General features: G+C 43.1%; 1 protein-coding gene across 3 annotated transcripts in view; it reads right to left on the reverse strand.

The window, feature by feature from the left end:
• Positions 1-19351, reverse strand: part of zeb2a (zinc finger E-box binding homeobox 2a) — a 47608-nt gene extending 28257 nt beyond the window's left edge. For 2 of the 3 annotated variants that reach the window (XM_060875713.1, XM_060875711.1), the window contains exons 1-2: positions 19096-19351; positions 17439-17544 (exon numbers count right to left, since the gene is read on the reverse strand). In XM_060875713.1, the coding sequence (XP_060731696.1) occupies positions 17439-17511 (73 nt within the window). In that variant the 5' untranslated portion in view covers positions 17512-17544; positions 19096-19351. Of the gene's footprint in view, positions 1-17438; positions 17545-17921; positions 18057-19095 lie in introns of those variants that run through there. The other variant, XM_060875712.1, reaches the window with a different exon arrangement.
• Between the last annotated feature and the right edge of the window lie 221 nt (positions 19352-19572).

Below are 19572 nucleotides of genomic sequence, written 5' to 3' on the forward strand. Positions count from 1 at the left end.
GTTTAAAGCAGCGAGGAGGAACCTCTACTTCGTGGTGTGAATCGTTTTACAGATCAGAGGATGATCGCTTAAACTATCCAACGCTAACTTCAGAGTGACAGATGTATGTCTCCTACATGTGACCTGAGAAAACAACCCCAGAAATCCACCTGCCCTGAGGGCAAAACGTGGGTATAATTTGACCCCCTCCCAACCCTCCATCCGATTCGCCACTGTGGATGGCAACGGTAGTCTGAAGTAAGAGGAACTGACAGCCGTTTGCTCCCCAGGGCAGAACTTTCCAGTTAAGTGAAGCTGTATGCTGGAGGTAGTGGAGGGAGAAGAAAAAAAAAATCATATAAATGACTCCCGAGTAGTCATTTGGTCTTCATTACACCCTCCTTTTTGGAAGCTAAAAAACCAAGGTCTTGCTCGTTCTCTTTTGCTCTGCCACCCACATACGTTTAATGGGCCTCTTAAAGTCTGTTACTTTATTGGCAAGTCATATTATGAAAGAGGCATGAACAGTTGTAAATCTCCTGCCTTCCCTTTTCCAGAGCTTCAAGGGAAACCCTATAGATGTACGTACTGTATAGATCATCACAGAGACAGAGCATTTGTTCAAAAGAAATTCAGATCACAACAAACAAACACCGACGAAGATTTGTCCGAAGGTTTGTTCGGGGAAAAAAATATAAAGGGGGGAAAAAAAACACACTGTAAATCTGAAGCAAGCAATATTACGTTGCTTTAATCAAATCCATGCCTCGGATTTAAGAAAGAAACGAGGTAAGGACAGAGAGGTTGGAAAGGGTGGAAAGCTTGTTGGCTGTGGCCGGATAATAGCTCATTATAAATGGATATCTCCTTCTGACAAGTATTAATTTCCAAAGTAATCATATTAATTTTTCATCGTATTAAGATCAGTGAGTACTGTACTTAGTGGCTGTAAATTGTCTCAGAATATAAAAAAAACTATAAATAATGCAGCTACTCTTTAAAGAAACCTAAAGACAAATTTAGTGAACTGAATCCGGTGAACCAACCCGGCTGTTAGAAAGTTTACGGCTAGTTAGAAAACAGATTAGAAAGCAGCAGCTGGATGCAGCTAGCAAAAAAAGTGTGCACGGTTCCATCATAGGTGCGGAATGTGACGGTTCACGCTCATAGCATTTTCCGCAAGGTCTAACGCTCGACTCAACAAATCGCCATAAAGTTTTCCTGTCAGCGAGGTGCGTTTTGGAGTGCAGAAAAATCCCACTGGGGGGAAGAGCCATTCTTGCAAACTTTTCACACTTGTATTTTATTTCCTTATAGTGTTTGGACTCAGGCCTACAACATCCAGGTGGAGACGATTTCAAGGGCAAGTGCCAGAAATCTGCTATTGTAGACAGAGATAGACAAGAGTAACTAAGCAACTTCAACTCTTGGCCCGATACCTTCGTTTTGCATCCAACTTGAAAAACTTTTTCCCTCCTGTTTTTGGATCATGAGGTTATGTTCTTCTCTCCATTCAGACAATTGCAGGCGACATAAAGTGACATGGAGTTCTCAAAGAACAAACACAAAACATAAACGTAATGAGCTTGTCTACATAACAGACTACAGCTGATAAACCGAAGCAAGCGAGCCTGACTCTTAAAGGTCATAAACAACCATGTTGAACAACCTACTGTATATTGAACAACTTCGCTGCAGCTGAAGCTCGATGTGTCACTTCCTGTTTTGTCATATGATCGGCAAAACGAGTGATATCACCTGAAGTACAGGCTATTAATAAAAACTTACTTACAAACTTAATTTCGAATGTTCTCAAATAGACATAATCGTTTATACGGTTTATTTCAAGAAGCCTTAATATATATATTAGGCAAAATTGACCTTTGCATGATGTCGAGGCTAATTTTTAATTCTTCCCCAAAACTTGTTGAAAAGAGAAGTTTCGACCTGAAGCCGTCTCTCCTGGGAGGAAAGCAAGCTAGGTCTAGCAGAAAGCAAGGGTTTAAACTTTAGCAAAGCCGCTTCTTTAAAAGAGGAAGGACGATCTAAAATGGAGAACCTGCTAAATAAAATGCTGATGCTGCTGATGGTTAGGCTATTCACATTTTTCACATTGCAGCACTTTCCTGCTGAGAACAAAGCACCAATGAAATGTCCACCTCCGGTTGTGGCGATCTACCTGGCTATTAAGCCGGGACTTGAAATTGTTTGGTTTTAGAGAGTCCAGCCAGGATAAGGCCATCATCAGGAAAGGAGGGCTGGTCGGGCTTCCTTTAACACAGCAGGGTCTGTTAATAAACGCTCGCCCTTTTGTTCCCAGCACAGTTGGCAGGAGGCAGGCCAACAATACAGCAGCATATAATGCTTTCTCTCAAGGGATGCTAGAGGCTAGTACAGATGATGCTGCATTCACTCTGGGTTTAAAGAAGAGGGTCATGAACTACTTTTAACATCACCTCTACAGCCATTGTGTTTTTCCAGTTCTTCAGACAAAGTGCCTTTTGACTCTCAAGTGGGTCAGATAGACAGACAGAGAGAGACAAGACCATTTTTCAAGGATCTTGGAAATGTTTGCTACAGGCAAAGGGTATCATTGGTGGGTACTGCATTCTCAACACGAGTCTTATTTTTAGGCATGTCTGAGTGACAGCTATCTTGGGACTGCAACAGAGAGAGGCTTGAAGATCAAAAGGACCACAGCTGCTTGTCCCACAACTCTGGCGATCACCCGCTGCCAAGGCCTTAATTTGCTGATACAATCTGACCATTGACTCCAGTTCCCTGCTGTAGCCAGAGGCTTAAGCCACAGCAGACGCTGAAATGTGATTAAACTTATGCTACAACTTAAGTCTAGACTTCATCTCCACCCCTAAACCGATGATGACTTACATCAGCGTTATACGGCAACTGGTTGCCAAGGCACTCGAGCTGGCACTCTCTCTCTCTCTCTCTCTCTCTCTCTCTCTCTCTCTCTCTCTTTCTCTCTCTCTCTCTCACTCTCTCTCTCTCTCTCTCTCTCTCTCTCTCTAAAGGAGATAAGTGACTTGTCTCAGGTGTTGTTACAGCTGTCAGACACCTTCCCCCACCAGCACCAACAATAAAAGGACTCCGTGGGCAGGCTGTGGTTAGGAGCACTAGGAAGTGACCTGTTGATCAAATCCAGATGCCAGTGAAAGAAGCTCAGAGAACTCAAGACTACGACTCCTTCAGAAGGTGGGACAGAAATGTCAACTCACTACAGAAGAGTCATGCTGCTCCGTTTCCTCCTTTAGCAAATTTTAGCCTTGCTTTCTTAAATATTGTAACTCACTATCTACGGTTGTTAGAAATATGTGGACAGAACAGAAGCCACTTATCTGACTGGTAAAGTCAATGAGCTATTTAACTTTTTAAAATCGAAGCGATCCCTGATGATCCCACCCATAACCGAAGCAAGAAGCAGACCGGGACTTGTGCCATGGCTGTGTCTTTTGAATCCTGGTGTGACCACTCAAGGTGCCATCTAAAGCAAGTGTGTATGAGGACACTTCTGCCTCTCCCTTTTCCTTTCTCTCTCTTTCAGCCTCCATCCTTCCTCACTCTATTAGACCGTGAGCTCCAATTAGCAATTAGATGGCTCCATTGTTGGAGAAACAATTTGTCACTTAAAACGTGACTCCTTAAGACGCTTGTGGCCTTTTTGGTCTAAAAAAGTGCCATTCGTCTGTGAGAGGCTTATTAGAGGAACCAAAATAGGGATCTTTGTGAGAAGGCCATTTTTCGTCTCACAATTAAGAGGCGGTATTGAGAGGCCCAAGAAGAATTGTTACTTCCATCTCCAAATGCACCTCACGTTCACACGAGCCCTCTCGACATCACCACCCGATGTACGTAGGCACGCACACGCAAACACACTCTTTGTGACGTTGCGGTCAGCAACGTCTTCACCGGACACCCAGCTTGGACCAATTTGTTTCTGTTGTTTAGCAGTTCCTCACACGTTCTTTCAAAATAGCACCCAGTGTCAGCCTCTGTGGCAAAGGTGTGTAACTGTCAAGCTCAGGGAGCAGTAATACAGAACATGGGCAAGCAGCTTCAAATGACAAAACTACAGTTCTGCACTTGTGGACAAAAAGAAATATAAATGATTAAAATACGTCCTTTCTGACGGCATCAAGGGACACTTAAATGTTTCCTCCGTGTAATTTAAGAGGAAGGCATTAAGGACGAAGAAACTGATCGACTCACACACACACACACACACACACACACACAAACTGTATGCCCAAACACTCACTTGCAGAGATGTTTTTCTTAACAAGGCAAAAAAAAAAAAAGGAAAAAGCGGTATCCTTGATTTTATTCAGAAGAATACATGCCCACCCACGCAACAAGGCTTGGAGCTGTGTGCTACACATAAAAAAAAAAAAAATTTGCACAGTAGGGAAAAGGGATTTATCCATTTCCCCGTGTGCGAGAAGATATTGTTGCCTCTCTTCACAGGGGCCTGCAAAGAGCACGTAGCTTTTATTAGAACGGTTAAATATTTGCTGGTTGTGTGAGACAAGCAAAATTTATATCTGTACTGCTTTTATTTACGCAGCCATACTGTATGCTTCCACCTGTTTGAACACTGAAACTCGGTCTCGCGATTCAAAAAGCCTTCTTTGTCCCGCTGCTTTAGGAGAAATGCAAAATTACAGTCTGCACGTAAAAATGTGCCGTTATGGGGAACTACTGTGTCTTGCTAAAAAAAAAAAAAAAAAAAATAGAAAGGTGTCGCGGAGCAGTATATTAGAGACGTGACACTAGAAACGACGCACCAAGGCCGTAAGACCACACGAGATAAAAGGGCTTGCGACAGTTACTGTGAGTTTAAATGAGAAAGCGCACCAGGTAAAGTACACACTGCCTAGGGTTTCATTACGCTTTCATTAGAAAGTCTCCGACTGTGTTTTTTATCCAGGAAGTAATTATTTCTAAGTGTAATTACACATAATTAAACATTAAGCTCTTACCTGTAACGTCGGAAGGTCAAGAGCGACATCGGTCATCGGTGCCAAGTAAGAGAGAGAGAGAGAAAAAAAAAAGACAATAAAAGAGAATTTGTCAGAGATTTTTTTTTTTTTTCATTTTAATGTCAAATACAACTGCAGGATCTAATATGACAAAAAATAAATAAATAAATAAATAAAAAATCCCTAGACTAAATATATATTTTAGTTATACACTTACTTAATAAATTTAAGATTTTCTTTCAGGAAATACATTGATATTTTATACGAGCAAATACACTAATAAGATATGAATGTTTCGGATACATTTTTAATCACTTCAATACGAAATGCCGAGTAAAAAGATGCACATTTAAATTTAACTTTATTGAAAAACAAAAGTGTTTCATTTTACTGTCAGTGTCAGAGAAAGGACAGTTTGTGTGTGTGTGTGTGTGCATGTGTGTGTGTGTGTGTGTTTGTGTGTGTGTGTGTGTGTGTGTGATAGAGATCGAAAATAATTACTTTTCCTTCAATTCATTTGAATGCTATTTGTAGCCGTGGCCAATTCCTAATGAATTACCTTCTGGTCTAGCGCACATATCTGAAGCCAACATGTCTGATATCGCTTCAACCTATTTGCATTTAACCTAGATTTCCTCATCAGAAGGATTAATGCGTTGTTTATCGGCAACATGGCAACTTGAAGTACAACTACAAGTGCAAAAAATCTGTCCACTTTTCACACATTTGCTCTTTTCTCTTACGACTCATTTCCAAATCTACGACACAACACCTGATATCGGCGCTAAACACATTTAAATAATGATATTCAAATCAAGTTTTTCCATGATAATAGAGTTCCCAAAAAGAAAACTACAACACAACACAAAGATCTCCGTAGATAATGCCATTGATTTGAGATGGTATATAGAAATGTCAGTCACATCCTTTCCCTGCTTCATTATATATATTAAACCAGGCATATCCTCCACTCCAAGCTTTCATTCATTCTCCTGTCTGAGACGTGCAAACAAAAGCCCCTCTTAGACAAGAGGTACGACCCCCAGGCGGCCTACTGGGTCACCTATTTCTGCCACGCCGTCATCTTTCCCACGCTAACCTTGTGCACTCGTTATCCCTCTTTGCCTGCTGGGGGCATTATTTTCAGGTGAACTGTTTGAAATGATGCCATGATGGATTTAGGGTAACTTTATTTGACTCCTACTTCAGTATGTTTGGTTTAACTTACTATACATACAGTATGAGTCACTCACCCAGTTCAATCAGTGAGTCGAGTGTGACTCCTGTAAACAAGTCCACACCCATTTAGACACACACCTCATGAGTAACTTGTCTACTTTGGGAGAAATATTGTAAGATGAACGACAAACCAAAAAAGATCGGACACCCGTGTATGTTTCTGTTCACTTCTGATTGAACAATTTGGGGCACTTGAGGTTGAATCAATGCAGCAGGAAGCGTCACTGCGTGCAGCAAAGTCTCGTGTTAGCGGGTGGCTATTTTAGACCTTGTGCTCTCTGTTCGGGGCCTGGTGCAACTGACGCTCCTCCCCTGTCAGAGTGTTTCGGGCAGGACGTCAGCAGATCTTTTCATCCTTCGCAATGAGGTGCAGTTATCACATAACCTCTGGAAAAGGGTAGGCACCAAGCCCAGTCTCTAATTAAAAGGGACAGCCTGTAAGCAAACGTATTCTCTTAAATGTTTACAGATGGCTCTGTGATGAGAGGTGACTGGATGTGCGAACCTGGCTGGGTGGCACCGAGTCCGGTACACAAACTTTTTCAAATACACACAAAGAACAACTAATGAAACGTTTACTACAGCCATAGTGCTGCCAAGTAGCATTAGAACGTCTTCCGACAAACTTATAAACAAACTCGCACACTTGCGCCTATTTACACAACCTGCCCCCGGGTCTCTTGAGCCGTGGGAAATAATTTTGAACCTTGCTTATTTGGAAGTGTTTATGCAATGGTGATGTGCTCGGGTACAAGCTGAAATAAATAAATAAATAAATAAATAAACGAAAATCAGACAGAAGCAAATTTGTTCCTGTCTGAATATATTTCTCTTATTCGTTCTCAACCCAGATCGAGGTCACGGAATAAAAGGGATAAATCGTTTAATGAAGACTAATTTATAGATAAAAGTCATGCTCGGTGAGGAAGTTGATTAAACCACTGTGACCGACAGCTTTTGTTGGTCATGTAAACTATTCTTTGATTCAGCTAAAATGGGTGATGGCTGGCCTCTCGCTCATTAAGCTGCCCTTACATGACACGGGATAGAGTGCACGAATCCAGCCAGCGGGCTGGAGATCTATGTGGCTGCTGAAAAAAATGCCGGGATGCACTGCGGCGTATTTTTAGGCTGTGCATGGAAAAAAGAAAATGGCAGTGCTTCTCTGTGTTTTTTTTAGCGCTGTTTTGGCCGTGGGGACGACAACCACCCGTTCTGCGGTGAAAACAACACAGACGACAGGAGCGTTTGAAGTCGAAACCCTCTTGGCCGTTGATCAAAAGGTGAAATGTATTAACAAGCATTATTTGCGTTCTCATTTTAAGTCCGGCTAATGCAAGGCGAGACCGACCTGAAGAATTTATGAAGCTGTTGCATTGACAAGCTCTTACGTCTATAGAGCTTCACAGGAACTTTAGGTAATCTCTGTCATCAATCTGGGATGGTTGAATACCACAACTAATGTACCATTGCAATTATTTCCAAACATAATGGACGCGAACAATTCAGCCGCCCCTCCTGCTTCGGCTCTTCGCACACTGCCCCTGACCTTTTTTCTGCATCTGCTCCCTTTGCGTGAGACACCAAAGGTACGCTGACAGAAGGAAAAGCTAAAATTCCTTGTTGATTGTATCTGGCTTGGGGTAATAAAGTTACAATGAATTTTAGACCTGGCTCCCTTTGTAGTCACTTCAGCTGCTCTCTTTGGAAAACAAGTCAATCACTGGCCTGGAGTAATCTCGTTACCTGTGAAATGCATGCATGCCAGCTCCATTTGCAGGCCACTTGTGAATCAGGGACTTAACTCAGACAAAAACAAGCTAAGTGACAAATACGGATCGTCGGATCGTACCGCTAAGTTTCTGTAGCGTTTCTCTCTTCCTGAGCGATCTTTATTCATCCGTTAACGCTCTCAAGTACTTACAAAACTAAAGAGGCTTCATGTTGAAAAGTCATGTTTCAGAAGTTTCACAAACTGTCAGGATGCTACTTGAGAAGACGCAACACACCTTATTAGCACCCTCTACATTTGCCCGGAACAATCTGTCTCACGGGAGCCTACGACATTCTGAAGCACCTTGTCAGATGCCGCCTGACCCGCTTGCTCCGTGCGGCGCCCCCCGGGGGAGAGAAGAAAGAAGAACGAAACAATGACGGAAAAGGGTTGTGTGCAGCCAAGAGGAGAAATGGGTGTGTGTGTGTGTGTGTGTGTGTGTGTGAGACAGAGACAGAGAAAGAGAATGGGAACGCTACGACACTAAGCCTACCGTTTCACCGTTTCCTCCCCCTCCAAACACACACACACACACACACACACACACACACAGACTATTGTACACCCGGGGGCTTTGCAGATAAATGGCCGCATGTTAACCACATTTGACGTGCTGCACAAAAGGGGACACCGCGGGTCCCATGACGCAACCTGCAACAACTAAATCCCCCCTTCAACTTCCCCCGCTCTTACCTCCTTCTGCTCTACCCATCCTGAACAAGGGAGAAGAAAAAAGACATTAGGTACCACTGATTGGGTGAAGCTAGGACGTCAAGTGCAAAGAGAGGGACAACAATTTGTCGCTAGGATGTATGGGCACTTTAGCTTTATGCCTGACTGGACTTTTTGACCTAATTCTGAGTTGACAGGTCCCAAAACAGATAAAGTAATGAATCACTGGACCTGTATGAGTTTTTTTTTTTTTCTTATATTCTTCATTGTTTATACAGCTGGTTTCTTAGGAATAAACCAACAATTATTAAACAAACACAAAAAAAAATCCTATTCCGGCTGCAGATTATCCCTGACAAGCCTCAATGTAACTATAAGACAGAAAGAAATGTTCTGTCACTCTTGATCATGTTTATCGAAGGATGCGGGAGAAAAAAAAAAATCACCGACACGACTCTGACTATTAAAACGTACCTGTACTGTATAGCTACCTGTGTGACTGGCACCTGACACATTCTTCATCTTTCTTATGAGAAAGTGAGCGAGTGATGTCAGGCACCATGACGGCCAAAGACTTTTTTACTCTCGGATTTAACCATGTAGCCGTCTTCGTTTGGAGCCCATTCAGGTACAAAAAAGTGACCTCTGTAACACCAGAGCATGGGAGCCAGGCACCACCCTCTCCCCTGCACCCACTTGCTCAACAACTGAGCCAAAAAAATAACAGGGGGACTTGCTTCACAGCGCCAGCACTAACCTTTTCAGCCCCATCACGTCTTTGATGCCTGACGGCCTGCACAAAAGCACCTGCTCCATCCCTGGAGAGCTCCTCTGGTCCCCCCCTGCTCCAACCCCTGCTGACCTCACTGGCATTCCATGCCTTTGGGGGGGCCCTTCCCATGGCTACCTCTCTCCCTCAGCTGCCTGCGAAGCCTCCCACGGCTCAGTCCTCCACCTTCCCCCACCCCCTTCGCCTCATAATCCCATAGTAAACACCTCGGCAGATCTGGGCGGCGTGAGGATGCACGAGACTTCTCAGCAAGCTCTGGAGAAAGGTGCTGAGCTGATAGGACCATGATGCGTGGGAACAAGGGAGGAGGGCTACGGGCAGAACACCTCATTGAGATGCAAGGGGGTCACTGGCAGAGTGAAAACCTAATAAAGTGACAAAGGCTTCCACAGGTTGATGTGGAGATGAAGAAAACTCTTGAACTAAATAAAATTCTGATGCTGCCTTTTAACGGTGTATATATATATATATATATATACATATATATATATATATATATATATATATATATATATAATGTTAGCGTCTCTTACCGTCTTAAACAAAACTGCACTGTCATTCCACTTAACATGTCTCTTATTCTGTGTTTTATGTGTATGTGTTTAACTGAGAATGAGGGAAGGGTAGAGAGACTGAGAGAGAGAGAGAGAGTGAGTGAGAGTGAGAGAGAGATATATGTATGCAAGTGGGTGGACAGCTGTGCGCTTTTCAGATAAACTTACAATTAGAGACGGGTTTCCCCTCTCTCCTTTAAGCTACTACTGGCATAATATGACAAGAGGCATCTCCATTACAACACATATTCCATTCACACTGAAGGCCACAATGTGATTAGTGCCTAATGCCCATGTGAAATGTGCAGATTAAAACCGAATGATACCCCTTGAACGCGCATGCACCTGCACAAAATACAGAAGTCGCCCCTCTGAAATCCCAACACTCCCCGGCAAATATAAGCATTAATACTTATTACCAAGTCAATACGATGTAGCTTTACACTTATTTTACATAACAAGAGTTCAGTGAATCAGAAGTGGGTGGAATCTATAAGCAACGCCTATTATTAATCGCGCTGGGCCGATTCTATCCCTTTATGCCATTTTGGTGTAAGACACCTTCAGCCGTTCCTTATCCCTAATATCCTTCTCTCAACCCTCCAGTCTGCTCCTCCTCACCGCTCAGTCTGCCCAGTCGCCACTGGAAGATAGCGCACTAATTGCAGGCATGCCAGGCTAGCACCATAATAAGGCTGGAGTGGGGTGGGTTGGTTTGGTAGGATGGGTGGGGGAGACATTAAGCATGGCTTGCTCATTTGTGAGGGCGGCTAAGGAAGGTGCCACACATGAATATTTCATTAGCTTTAATTGCTGAGGAACACTTTCTTTATGGCAGTCTCGCCAAAGAGGCCGCCAGCGGTAATAACGAGGCCTGGCCCATTGTAAAACTTGAAAAGCTGATGGCATCAAGACCTGTGATTTTGCCTGCCTGAAAAGGTAGATTCACATGTGCCATCTGGATCCATGGCACACATGGCAATTCAGACTCAGTGCTACTTTAGAAGAGAATAAAGACCTCATAACATTTCTCATAGCTGCAGATTGCTCTAAGCTGTTCTTGCACCTTAAAATAGGATTAAGCCTTTAGTTCTTTCCAAAAAAAAAACAAAAAAAAAACAAGGTATCAGAGAACCTTGCATGAGATCCACATCTCGTAGACAATTTGTAGACCCTCCTGTGCCCTCTAGACATTCCGCAACACTGTCAAAAGGCGTATTAAAGCTCAGGTTTCACTTTAGCTCAGGTTAAGTGCAGCAACAAATGTGAAGCTTCGCACAAGTTTACGGAAGCTCGGCCTGCACTCTCGTCTTCTACTGAGCTACTGTATTATAGCTTTGACATGGCCGTCAGATCCAATCCTCCTGAGCTGTAGTGCTTACACTAAGGAAGGGGATCATTTAGCTCAGGAATGTGAAGCACAGGACATCCTCCCTGATAAGGACCATGAATGCTTTGCCTGAGGTTGTGGGCCAGGACTTATCGACTCGGAAGGCAACGAGTCAGCACTACGCTCGGGCCCTGGCTTCCGTGAGCAGAGAACCTCCTCATTACTTTAATTGCTAGACCTATAACCCAAAAAATAGTGCTCTGTAATCTCTAGATTCAAGCACCCTGTTGGTGGGCAATTTGCTGAAAATGCAAGGAGAGACAGGGGCATGAAAAAAAAGATGAGGCTAGAGCTCGACGATGTGTGCTGACCAGATGGTCGGTTAACGGAGAGCTCAATTCTCTGCACTAGCAAAGATTAATATTAAGTTTGCCCATCAGGCAGCAGCCAAAGTGGACAACAGGTTCATACTCGTATTTAATTCACACTCCTCACATCCTACTGTATGTAAAAACGCAATCATGACAGCCCGACGTAACCGAAAAGACGGGTGAATCTATTCCAAGCTCTGTACAATTCCTGGGAAATCGGCGGCCGAAGACGAAAGAGCCTGTTACACTCTGTAATCTCTGCTAGCGGTGTATTTCAATTACTTATCCACGCTATCACAGGGCTGGATCTGCACATTCTGTGCAGCTGTGTGAAGGGAAACTTGCAGGTGACTTGTCAGCGTGTGGAAGCATTGTCAGGCTTATATCAAGATATAGATCTGGCACTAGGTGGGGAGTGCTGTTATCAGTGCTGGCTTTAAGAGGCACTCACCCATGCACGAAAGGTCTGAACCCACAGATGTCATGACACCTTAATCCACCGATCCGTTATCGATTGTTCCATGTGGTGACAACCTTGCCGGAGGTGTTCCACTAATCAAACGGAAGTGGGATAGAACATCTGAGCAAGTAGGCTAATATAAATCCATACTGTTGGAAGTCATGAATTTTAGCCACAAAGTATGACAAAAAAGGTATCTAAGGCACGAAAAGAAGTCTGTGATTATTTATTCTTGGGACGTAGATAGAAAAACTTTATTTTTACATCCAACTTTTGCTAACTAACCCCCGACACACACACACCCCCATTACTGATGGAATCTTATTCCTATTCATTATCACCAGGGCTGTTGTTTCTACAGCCTGCAGTGACATACCTCATTATTGACCTTGGTAAATCCTCACTGTTTAGGCTAACGGCGGTGCGGCGCCACAAAATGTCACGCCGCTACACTGTACTCGCTCATGAAGAAAATGTGCACATGGTTACATGCAGGGAGGGAGAAAGGGGAGAGAAAACTCATAACAAATCCCCGTCAGTCACCTTGAACCACACGCTCAAACCATCAACAACAGAACACCTCCAACCAAACAGCTGATAAAGCCAGAACAGGCACCGAGAACTCTTGAAACATTACATTCAAAGTTAACTACAGTAGATGAGGAGAAAGCGTGGGTGTTTGGACCCAGCTCATCACACCAAACACAGGAGCAGCCTTTGTCCGTACAGAAACAAACGCTTCTGCATTTGCAGCTCTATCATCTCGAAAGGAGTGGGAGGGCAAGAGAACCGTGGAGGGGGTTGGACCCACGACTGTAAATTGCTCATTCTGGTTAGTCACAAGTGACACAGGACTAACAGGGCCTTGGGTGGCATTCTCCTGTCGCTCCTAGCAGTGACAGATGTTACGAGGACAGGGGAGGATAATGCTGTCTCTCTCTTTCTCTCTCTCTCTCTCTCTCTCTCTCTCTCCTTATCTCTCTTTACATCAACTCTAAGGGGGATGGGCTTGATGATGCTTCTTGGAGTTACACATCCCATGTAAAGTGTTATGCACAGGTTTTGAACCTCCATCTACTGTAAGTGTAATAATCTCTGAGAACAGGGATCAACTCTTGGGGTGTAAAAAGAAAGCGCATATCATTTGCTAACGTAGGTTTCCCGTCGTCGTTGGTAGATAGCCAGTTACTTTAGCTTTAACCAGGCTCCCTAGGCCACCACGCTGCTTAATGCGATAATGCGGCCGCCCGGTTCAGCTTTAGGCCTCCTGCACCCCAGCAAACAAAGGGCTCCCTCTTTCCAAACGGAGCCCCGACCCCTCCCCAGTTGTCCATAGGTGTTTGCTGAAGTAAATCGGTCTAAATCCCACACAGCTTGGCCCAGCTGAAAAGGGAGGGGGGAGCTGAATGAAGGTGTACAGATAATCTCCTTTTCTTTACAACAACAGAAAAAAAAGTTGAAGGGAGTGGGGGCGAAACAGATAAAATTAGGAATTCATATCACATGGTTCATTTGAGTGCTCCTGCATCCTCCCCTTTCTCTCTCTCTCTCTCTCTCTCTCTCTCTCTCTCATTCTCTCTCTCTCTCTCTCTGGCTTTCTCTCTCTCTTTTGGTAGGCCTGTAGATTTGCATTTGTGATCCCTGACCTATTGAGGTGCAAGGGGGAAAGACGAGTGAAAAGCTGGCACAATAAGCAGTGTCTCGTTCGTCAGTGAAAAGGCGCAGGCTTTTAGCCCCTGACAGGACATTCTGTCTCGTTCACTAAAAGAGATGTGGCTGAAGAAAGTCAGTGACTTGAGAATGACATCTGTCTGGCCACGGATACGGACCCTAGTGCATGCAGCAATGTCCGAGGAGGCAGCCGATCTAGCCTCAGGTTGATAATCAGTAAAAATGAGAAGAACACCTTAAGTCTAACAGGGGCAGAGTTTTCTCAGCAGGAACTGGAAGTGGGTAAAATGGAATCTGGACAGTCTCAGATACTTGTGAAGGTCCATAAAACAATTTGTTGTTTTCTTTAAGCCTTGTATCCTGCTTACTTTGTTGTTCTGTCTCTGTTAATAGTTCAGGAATGGCATACAGTAACACTATCTGTGCCATTAGTAAAACAGCCCAGACTCTGAGTTTAGGCGACAGTCTATTGTGAGCTGCGTAACCAGGGGAAGTTTAACAATCGTGTAGAGACACCAAAGTTATGTCACTCTCTACCTCTCCACCTCCTGTTCTTCTCTTTGCCAGGCATAATTTCTACTTTTCTGCCTCTTTCCTCTCGCTTACTCTTTTCTCTTTCTCGTGCGCAGTCTTTTCATCTCAGGCTTTGGGATGCTGAAAGCGAGAGAGTGGCCTAGCAGCAGTGAAAGGGCTGAATTGTGATTAAGAAGGAGGAGAGGAGCTCCTTTTCTTTGTTCTACCCTCGGGGGTGTTTACTGAGGGGGAGTGTGGCGGAGGAGGGAAAGAGGGAGCGAGGGAAAGAGAGAAAAAGGGATAGAGACTTGGTGGGGGGTGGCTGAAACATGGCAGAGCAGATATGAAAGGCATTCAGGTCAGGGTGGATGGGAGAAGAAGTGGTGACAGTAACGGTGACGGCATGTGTGTGTGTGTGTGTGTGTGTGTGTGTGTGTCTCTGAATGTAAATACGGGTGTAGGGTGACTAGGGTAAAAGTTGTTGTAATATTATCTAATACATTTTTTTCTATTGCAAGTTTTTTGCCTGCACTTTACCACTAAATGAAAGCGTTTATTTCACGGAAACGAGGAAAGGACAGAGTGAAAGGTGTCTCACGCAGCTGCCAGGACAATGGCCTAGTTGTGCGAGGGACGGTACACTGGGCTCCCTGGCACCGCTGATTATAAGAGCATGCCAATGAGATGCCCAGATGACAAGCCATTGTCTTAGCTCTTTGTTTGGGTGAACCTGCTAACCTCGTTGAAACGGTCTCAAATCAAACACCGGACAGTGTTTCTTTTTAAAAGAACAAGTGATTTAATCTGAACAGTGTGACTACATTATTAAAGAGAGGGATAAAATTAGAAATTTATCATTTATTTTAATTAGGAAATTTAGTTTGTGCCAAAATCTCTGAACTAAAACTAATATTTAGAAGAAAAATACATTTCCTAGAGATGAGGGGAAAAGTATGTTCTGACCTTCTACAACAAAAACACAAACACCCACAAATATGGTTAACCTCCTTTAACCTTAAAATACAAAGACTGACACCACATCATTCGTCATTAAAGCTGAAGTCTGTAATTATGCTACTAATAAACTTGTAAACGTTAAGGCAGGGATAACCATGTATTGCTGACAGTTTAGTCAGTAACAGCTGAACGCTATGCATTTACATGCACACGGATTAAGTTACACACTCGGGCCATAAACTCAACTCCCATTGGGTGCTACAAAACAAGGAGGTGTGGCCAGATACACAGACACAGGACCGAGAGCAGGTCCAAAACCATGCTGATTGTACAAACTGCTATACAAAATAAAACACACACACACACAAAAAAAAAAAGAAATACATTTGCAGTACCTAATGAAACAGTGGTTAATTTATAGACCGATTAAAACAAAGGACGAAGCACAAACCACTCATTTTGTCTATTTTTAAGATGAATTCAAACCTTAAAAAATAATTTCAATATTTATAACACATATATTTAAAATACGTCTATGTAATTATAATTATACTCGTCTTTTGCTCACGGATGCAAATGCAAGACCAGGATAAAAATGTTCAGTCGGTGGCTTTATTTCAGTCAAATTCAAACTAAATTCTCTTGTCTTGATTTAATCTTAGCAAAACATGGCTGATTTTGTTTTAACCAGCGTAAAAACATTTCAAAATAAGAATAGAATTTTAAGAGAAAAGACAAATGTTTGTCCTGTCCATTTTTATTGTGGTCAAACTCGGTCTCATTTGTAACCTTATTTTCTGTCAGGGTTCAAACTCCAAACAACGTAACAGACTTCAACAGGCTCTTAAAACACTCAGGATTGAGACAACAATAATTAATAATTTATTATTATTATTATTATTATTATTATTATTATTATTATTATTATTATTATTATTACACAATAAAGCTCCGGGACTCCTCATGTTAATGCATCACAATTCAACATGATTTTTGTCATGCATGATCACATCACCAGAACACATCACCGAGCCAAAACAAGCACATGGCTGATTGCTCTTGTCGTCTCTTACCCCTTCATCACCCCCATGTTGCACTATTTCACACCACTGACTTTGTCCTGGGTCATGAAACAAGCCTGGAGCTGTATTTAGGGTTCACATTGATTTTTTTTCTTCCCCTTAAGTAATCAATACACAGCAATAAATAGTTACATGAAAAGTTGATTCAGAAATAAAGCATCTGAGTTTAAAATTGGGACAGAATCTGTCCTTCTAATGAAACGCTCTCTCTCTCTCTCTCTCTCTCTCTCTCTCTCTCTCTCTATGTGTTTGATTATTGGATTAAAAGTGGCTCTCAGGCTACCCAAACCAACACCCAGCTCTTGCTGCACATGCACATTAGACTGAAAGACATGTTTAACTCATTATTTCATTTTCAGTGTCACTCTTTCTAATTGTCGACTATACACCTCCTCACACACCGACTGCTTCATTCATAATCGATTACAAAAGGCGGAACTAAGAGAAAAGAGGATAAGAGAAACGAACAGAAGAGAGTGACTCGTGTTTGTGAACTTCTCGCCAAGTTTCCGTTTTTTTTTTTTCAGCACATCCAACACGCCTAAATACCGTTTAGACACAATTACTAAATAATAAAAATCATGATACACGATCTCATACAGGGCGCGCGCCTCACTGTCTGTCTGTCTGTCCTGCTTATCTGCCTGTTTTCTCGCACACGCACACGGGTGCGCGCACTCACATAACGGTTTTGTGCTCATGGGGATACGCAGGACCGCTACTCAGCTTCCCTGTCTCACTGACTAAACTTCTCAACTTCCAAATGCACACACAAACACACACACACACACTCACACACAGTGTGACACTAAACCATCACATCCACCACTGACATGCCATAACAAGAACTCTCTACAAGTCAATCATCACTTATTTAACCACTTTCTTTTAATTTTTTTGACAACTCCAGTCCGGTTCAGACTCAAATAAACACACACAGACACACACGCACACAGACACACACACGCCAAACACTGTACGTTGTCCGCTCACAAGCAGCACCGGTCAGTAAACTTTACACTGTGGTCTAAAAATGACTCTTTCCTTACCGTTCTTCCTCCTTGGGTTGGCTTGTTTTCGCCTCTTGCAGCGCGGCCCCTCCGCCATGATCTCCGGCTTCATTGATAAGAGGCGCTCAGCAACTCCATCCAGTATCTAAACCACACCAAAACACAACGACGCCAACAGTTTGGACTCACTAATGTTTTTTGTTGTTGTTGTTTTTGCTGTTATTATTTTGCCTGAGTTAAAAATCTATGTCTCGTCCGCAACACGTAGGGAAAACGAATATTTCTGTTAGAAGTAGAAAGGACCAAAAAGATTTGGAAAGTCCCAAAATTAAGTTTTGTTGCGCGCTGAGAGGGAGCGCCGTTCGTCGCCTGATCTTTTGAAGTGTCTGATCGGACAGCAGAAGGAGAGTGGGAGAGAGAGAGAGAGAGAGAGAGAGAGAGAGAGAGAGAGAGAGAGAGGAGGCGGAGAGGTGGGGGGACAGGCACAGAAAAAAAAGGAGATACACACACACTTACACACACCTTCTTTACAAGTTTTCACACAACACGTCCACCTTTCTTGCTTAACAAGATGGTTCTCTCAGATGGTTAGAATAATGATATAGATGACTATAAATAAAGAGGAAGTATGTTTGTGTGTCTGTGTGTGTGTGTGTGTGTGTGAGAGAGAGAGAGAGAGAGAGAGAGAGAGAGAGTTCACTGCGCATCAGGTTTTAGTCGAGGTTTTCCTTTTTATTGTGAAAACGATGTGAACGCAATTTAGATTGGAATAAATTTCAGTCTTAAGTGTGTTTTTAGTGTAAGTTTAGCATTTTAGACAGAGAGAGAGAGAGAGAGAGAGAGAGAGAGAGAGAGAGAGAGAGAGGGTTTTTTGTGGTTTACTCCATCATAACGCGAAATTTTGTTTTGGAAATGATGGAGGAGATTCGAGGAAACAGCTTATTTATTTCCGAGCTTTTAGACCTGTTGTCTTTTTCACAGCTGAACTGTAACAGATCTAATCGACAGACTTAAACATTATAAACATTAATATTATTCACGTATTTTATTAACGTTAACTAACCATAGACATCTGCTTAAAAGTTAATAAATAATAATAATAATAATAATAATAATAATAATAATAATAATCCATTATAAATATTGAAAAATGATTAATTATTTTCTAAGTAAATATCAGTTAATAAATAAGTTTTCGTTTTCTTTTTCGTTTAAAATAATCTACTGACACTTCTGCATATGACACATCATGCGCGCACACACACACGCACACGCACACACACACACGCACACACACACACACAAACAGGCACGCACACACGCACGCACACATATACAAATAATATTAACAATTTTTTTTTATTATTATTTTTTTTTTTAATAAATCCGATCAGAAGTGTTTTAAACTGTACGGACGGCTTATAACGTGAAAGTGCGCGCGTTCCCGCGAGCGCCGGTGTCCAGAGCTCGAAGCCGCACACACACACACACACACACACACGTTACCGCGCGCGCTCCTTTTTTTTTCTCTCCCTCTCTCTTTCACTCTCACCTGCGCAGGTGACTGGACGATGCCAAGATTTATCAGTCCCGGGGAGGGTAAAAAAAAAAACCCAAACAAAAGCGCATAAAACAATCGGGGTGCACAAGCGTCATATACCAGGGCCTGATTAGATACAAAAACAAACAAACCTACCGGACTGTGTAGGAAACCTCCCGAATCGGGCTGGAAGGGAGGAAGAAAATGCTGAGGAAAGGTTTGGAAGGCGAAGGCGAGTGACGGACGGAGCCACAGGCGCGAGCGTGTGAACCATAGACTTCACGTGAGGGACCGTTATTCCTGATGGACAGGTTAGGAGTTAAGATCTGGAGGAGCTGACGTGATGTTACGCCTCTTCTTGATATTTTTCCTCTCTCTTTCTCTCTCTCTCTCTCTCTCTCTCTCTCTCTCTCTCTCTCTCTCTCTCTCTCTCTCTCTCATACATACACACACATACACACACAGTCTCACTTTACTTTATTTGCGCTACACCGAGGCGCGACACGCGCCACCTATCTTTACGCAGAGGAATGTAACGGAGGTCGTTTTGGGGAAGCCATCAGGCGCATTGAGGCGCGCTGTGACGCACTGAGAGCTTCACCTGGACCGGGACAGGTAGCGTACCTGTTGTGG

This window comes from Tachysurus vachellii, chromosome 8, assembly GCF_030014155.1.
Source record: "Tachysurus vachellii isolate PV-2020 chromosome 8, HZAU_Pvac_v1, whole genome shotgun sequence".
In the NCBI taxonomy this organism is placed as follows: Eukaryota; Metazoa; Chordata; class Actinopteri; order Siluriformes; family Bagridae; genus Tachysurus; species Tachysurus vachellii.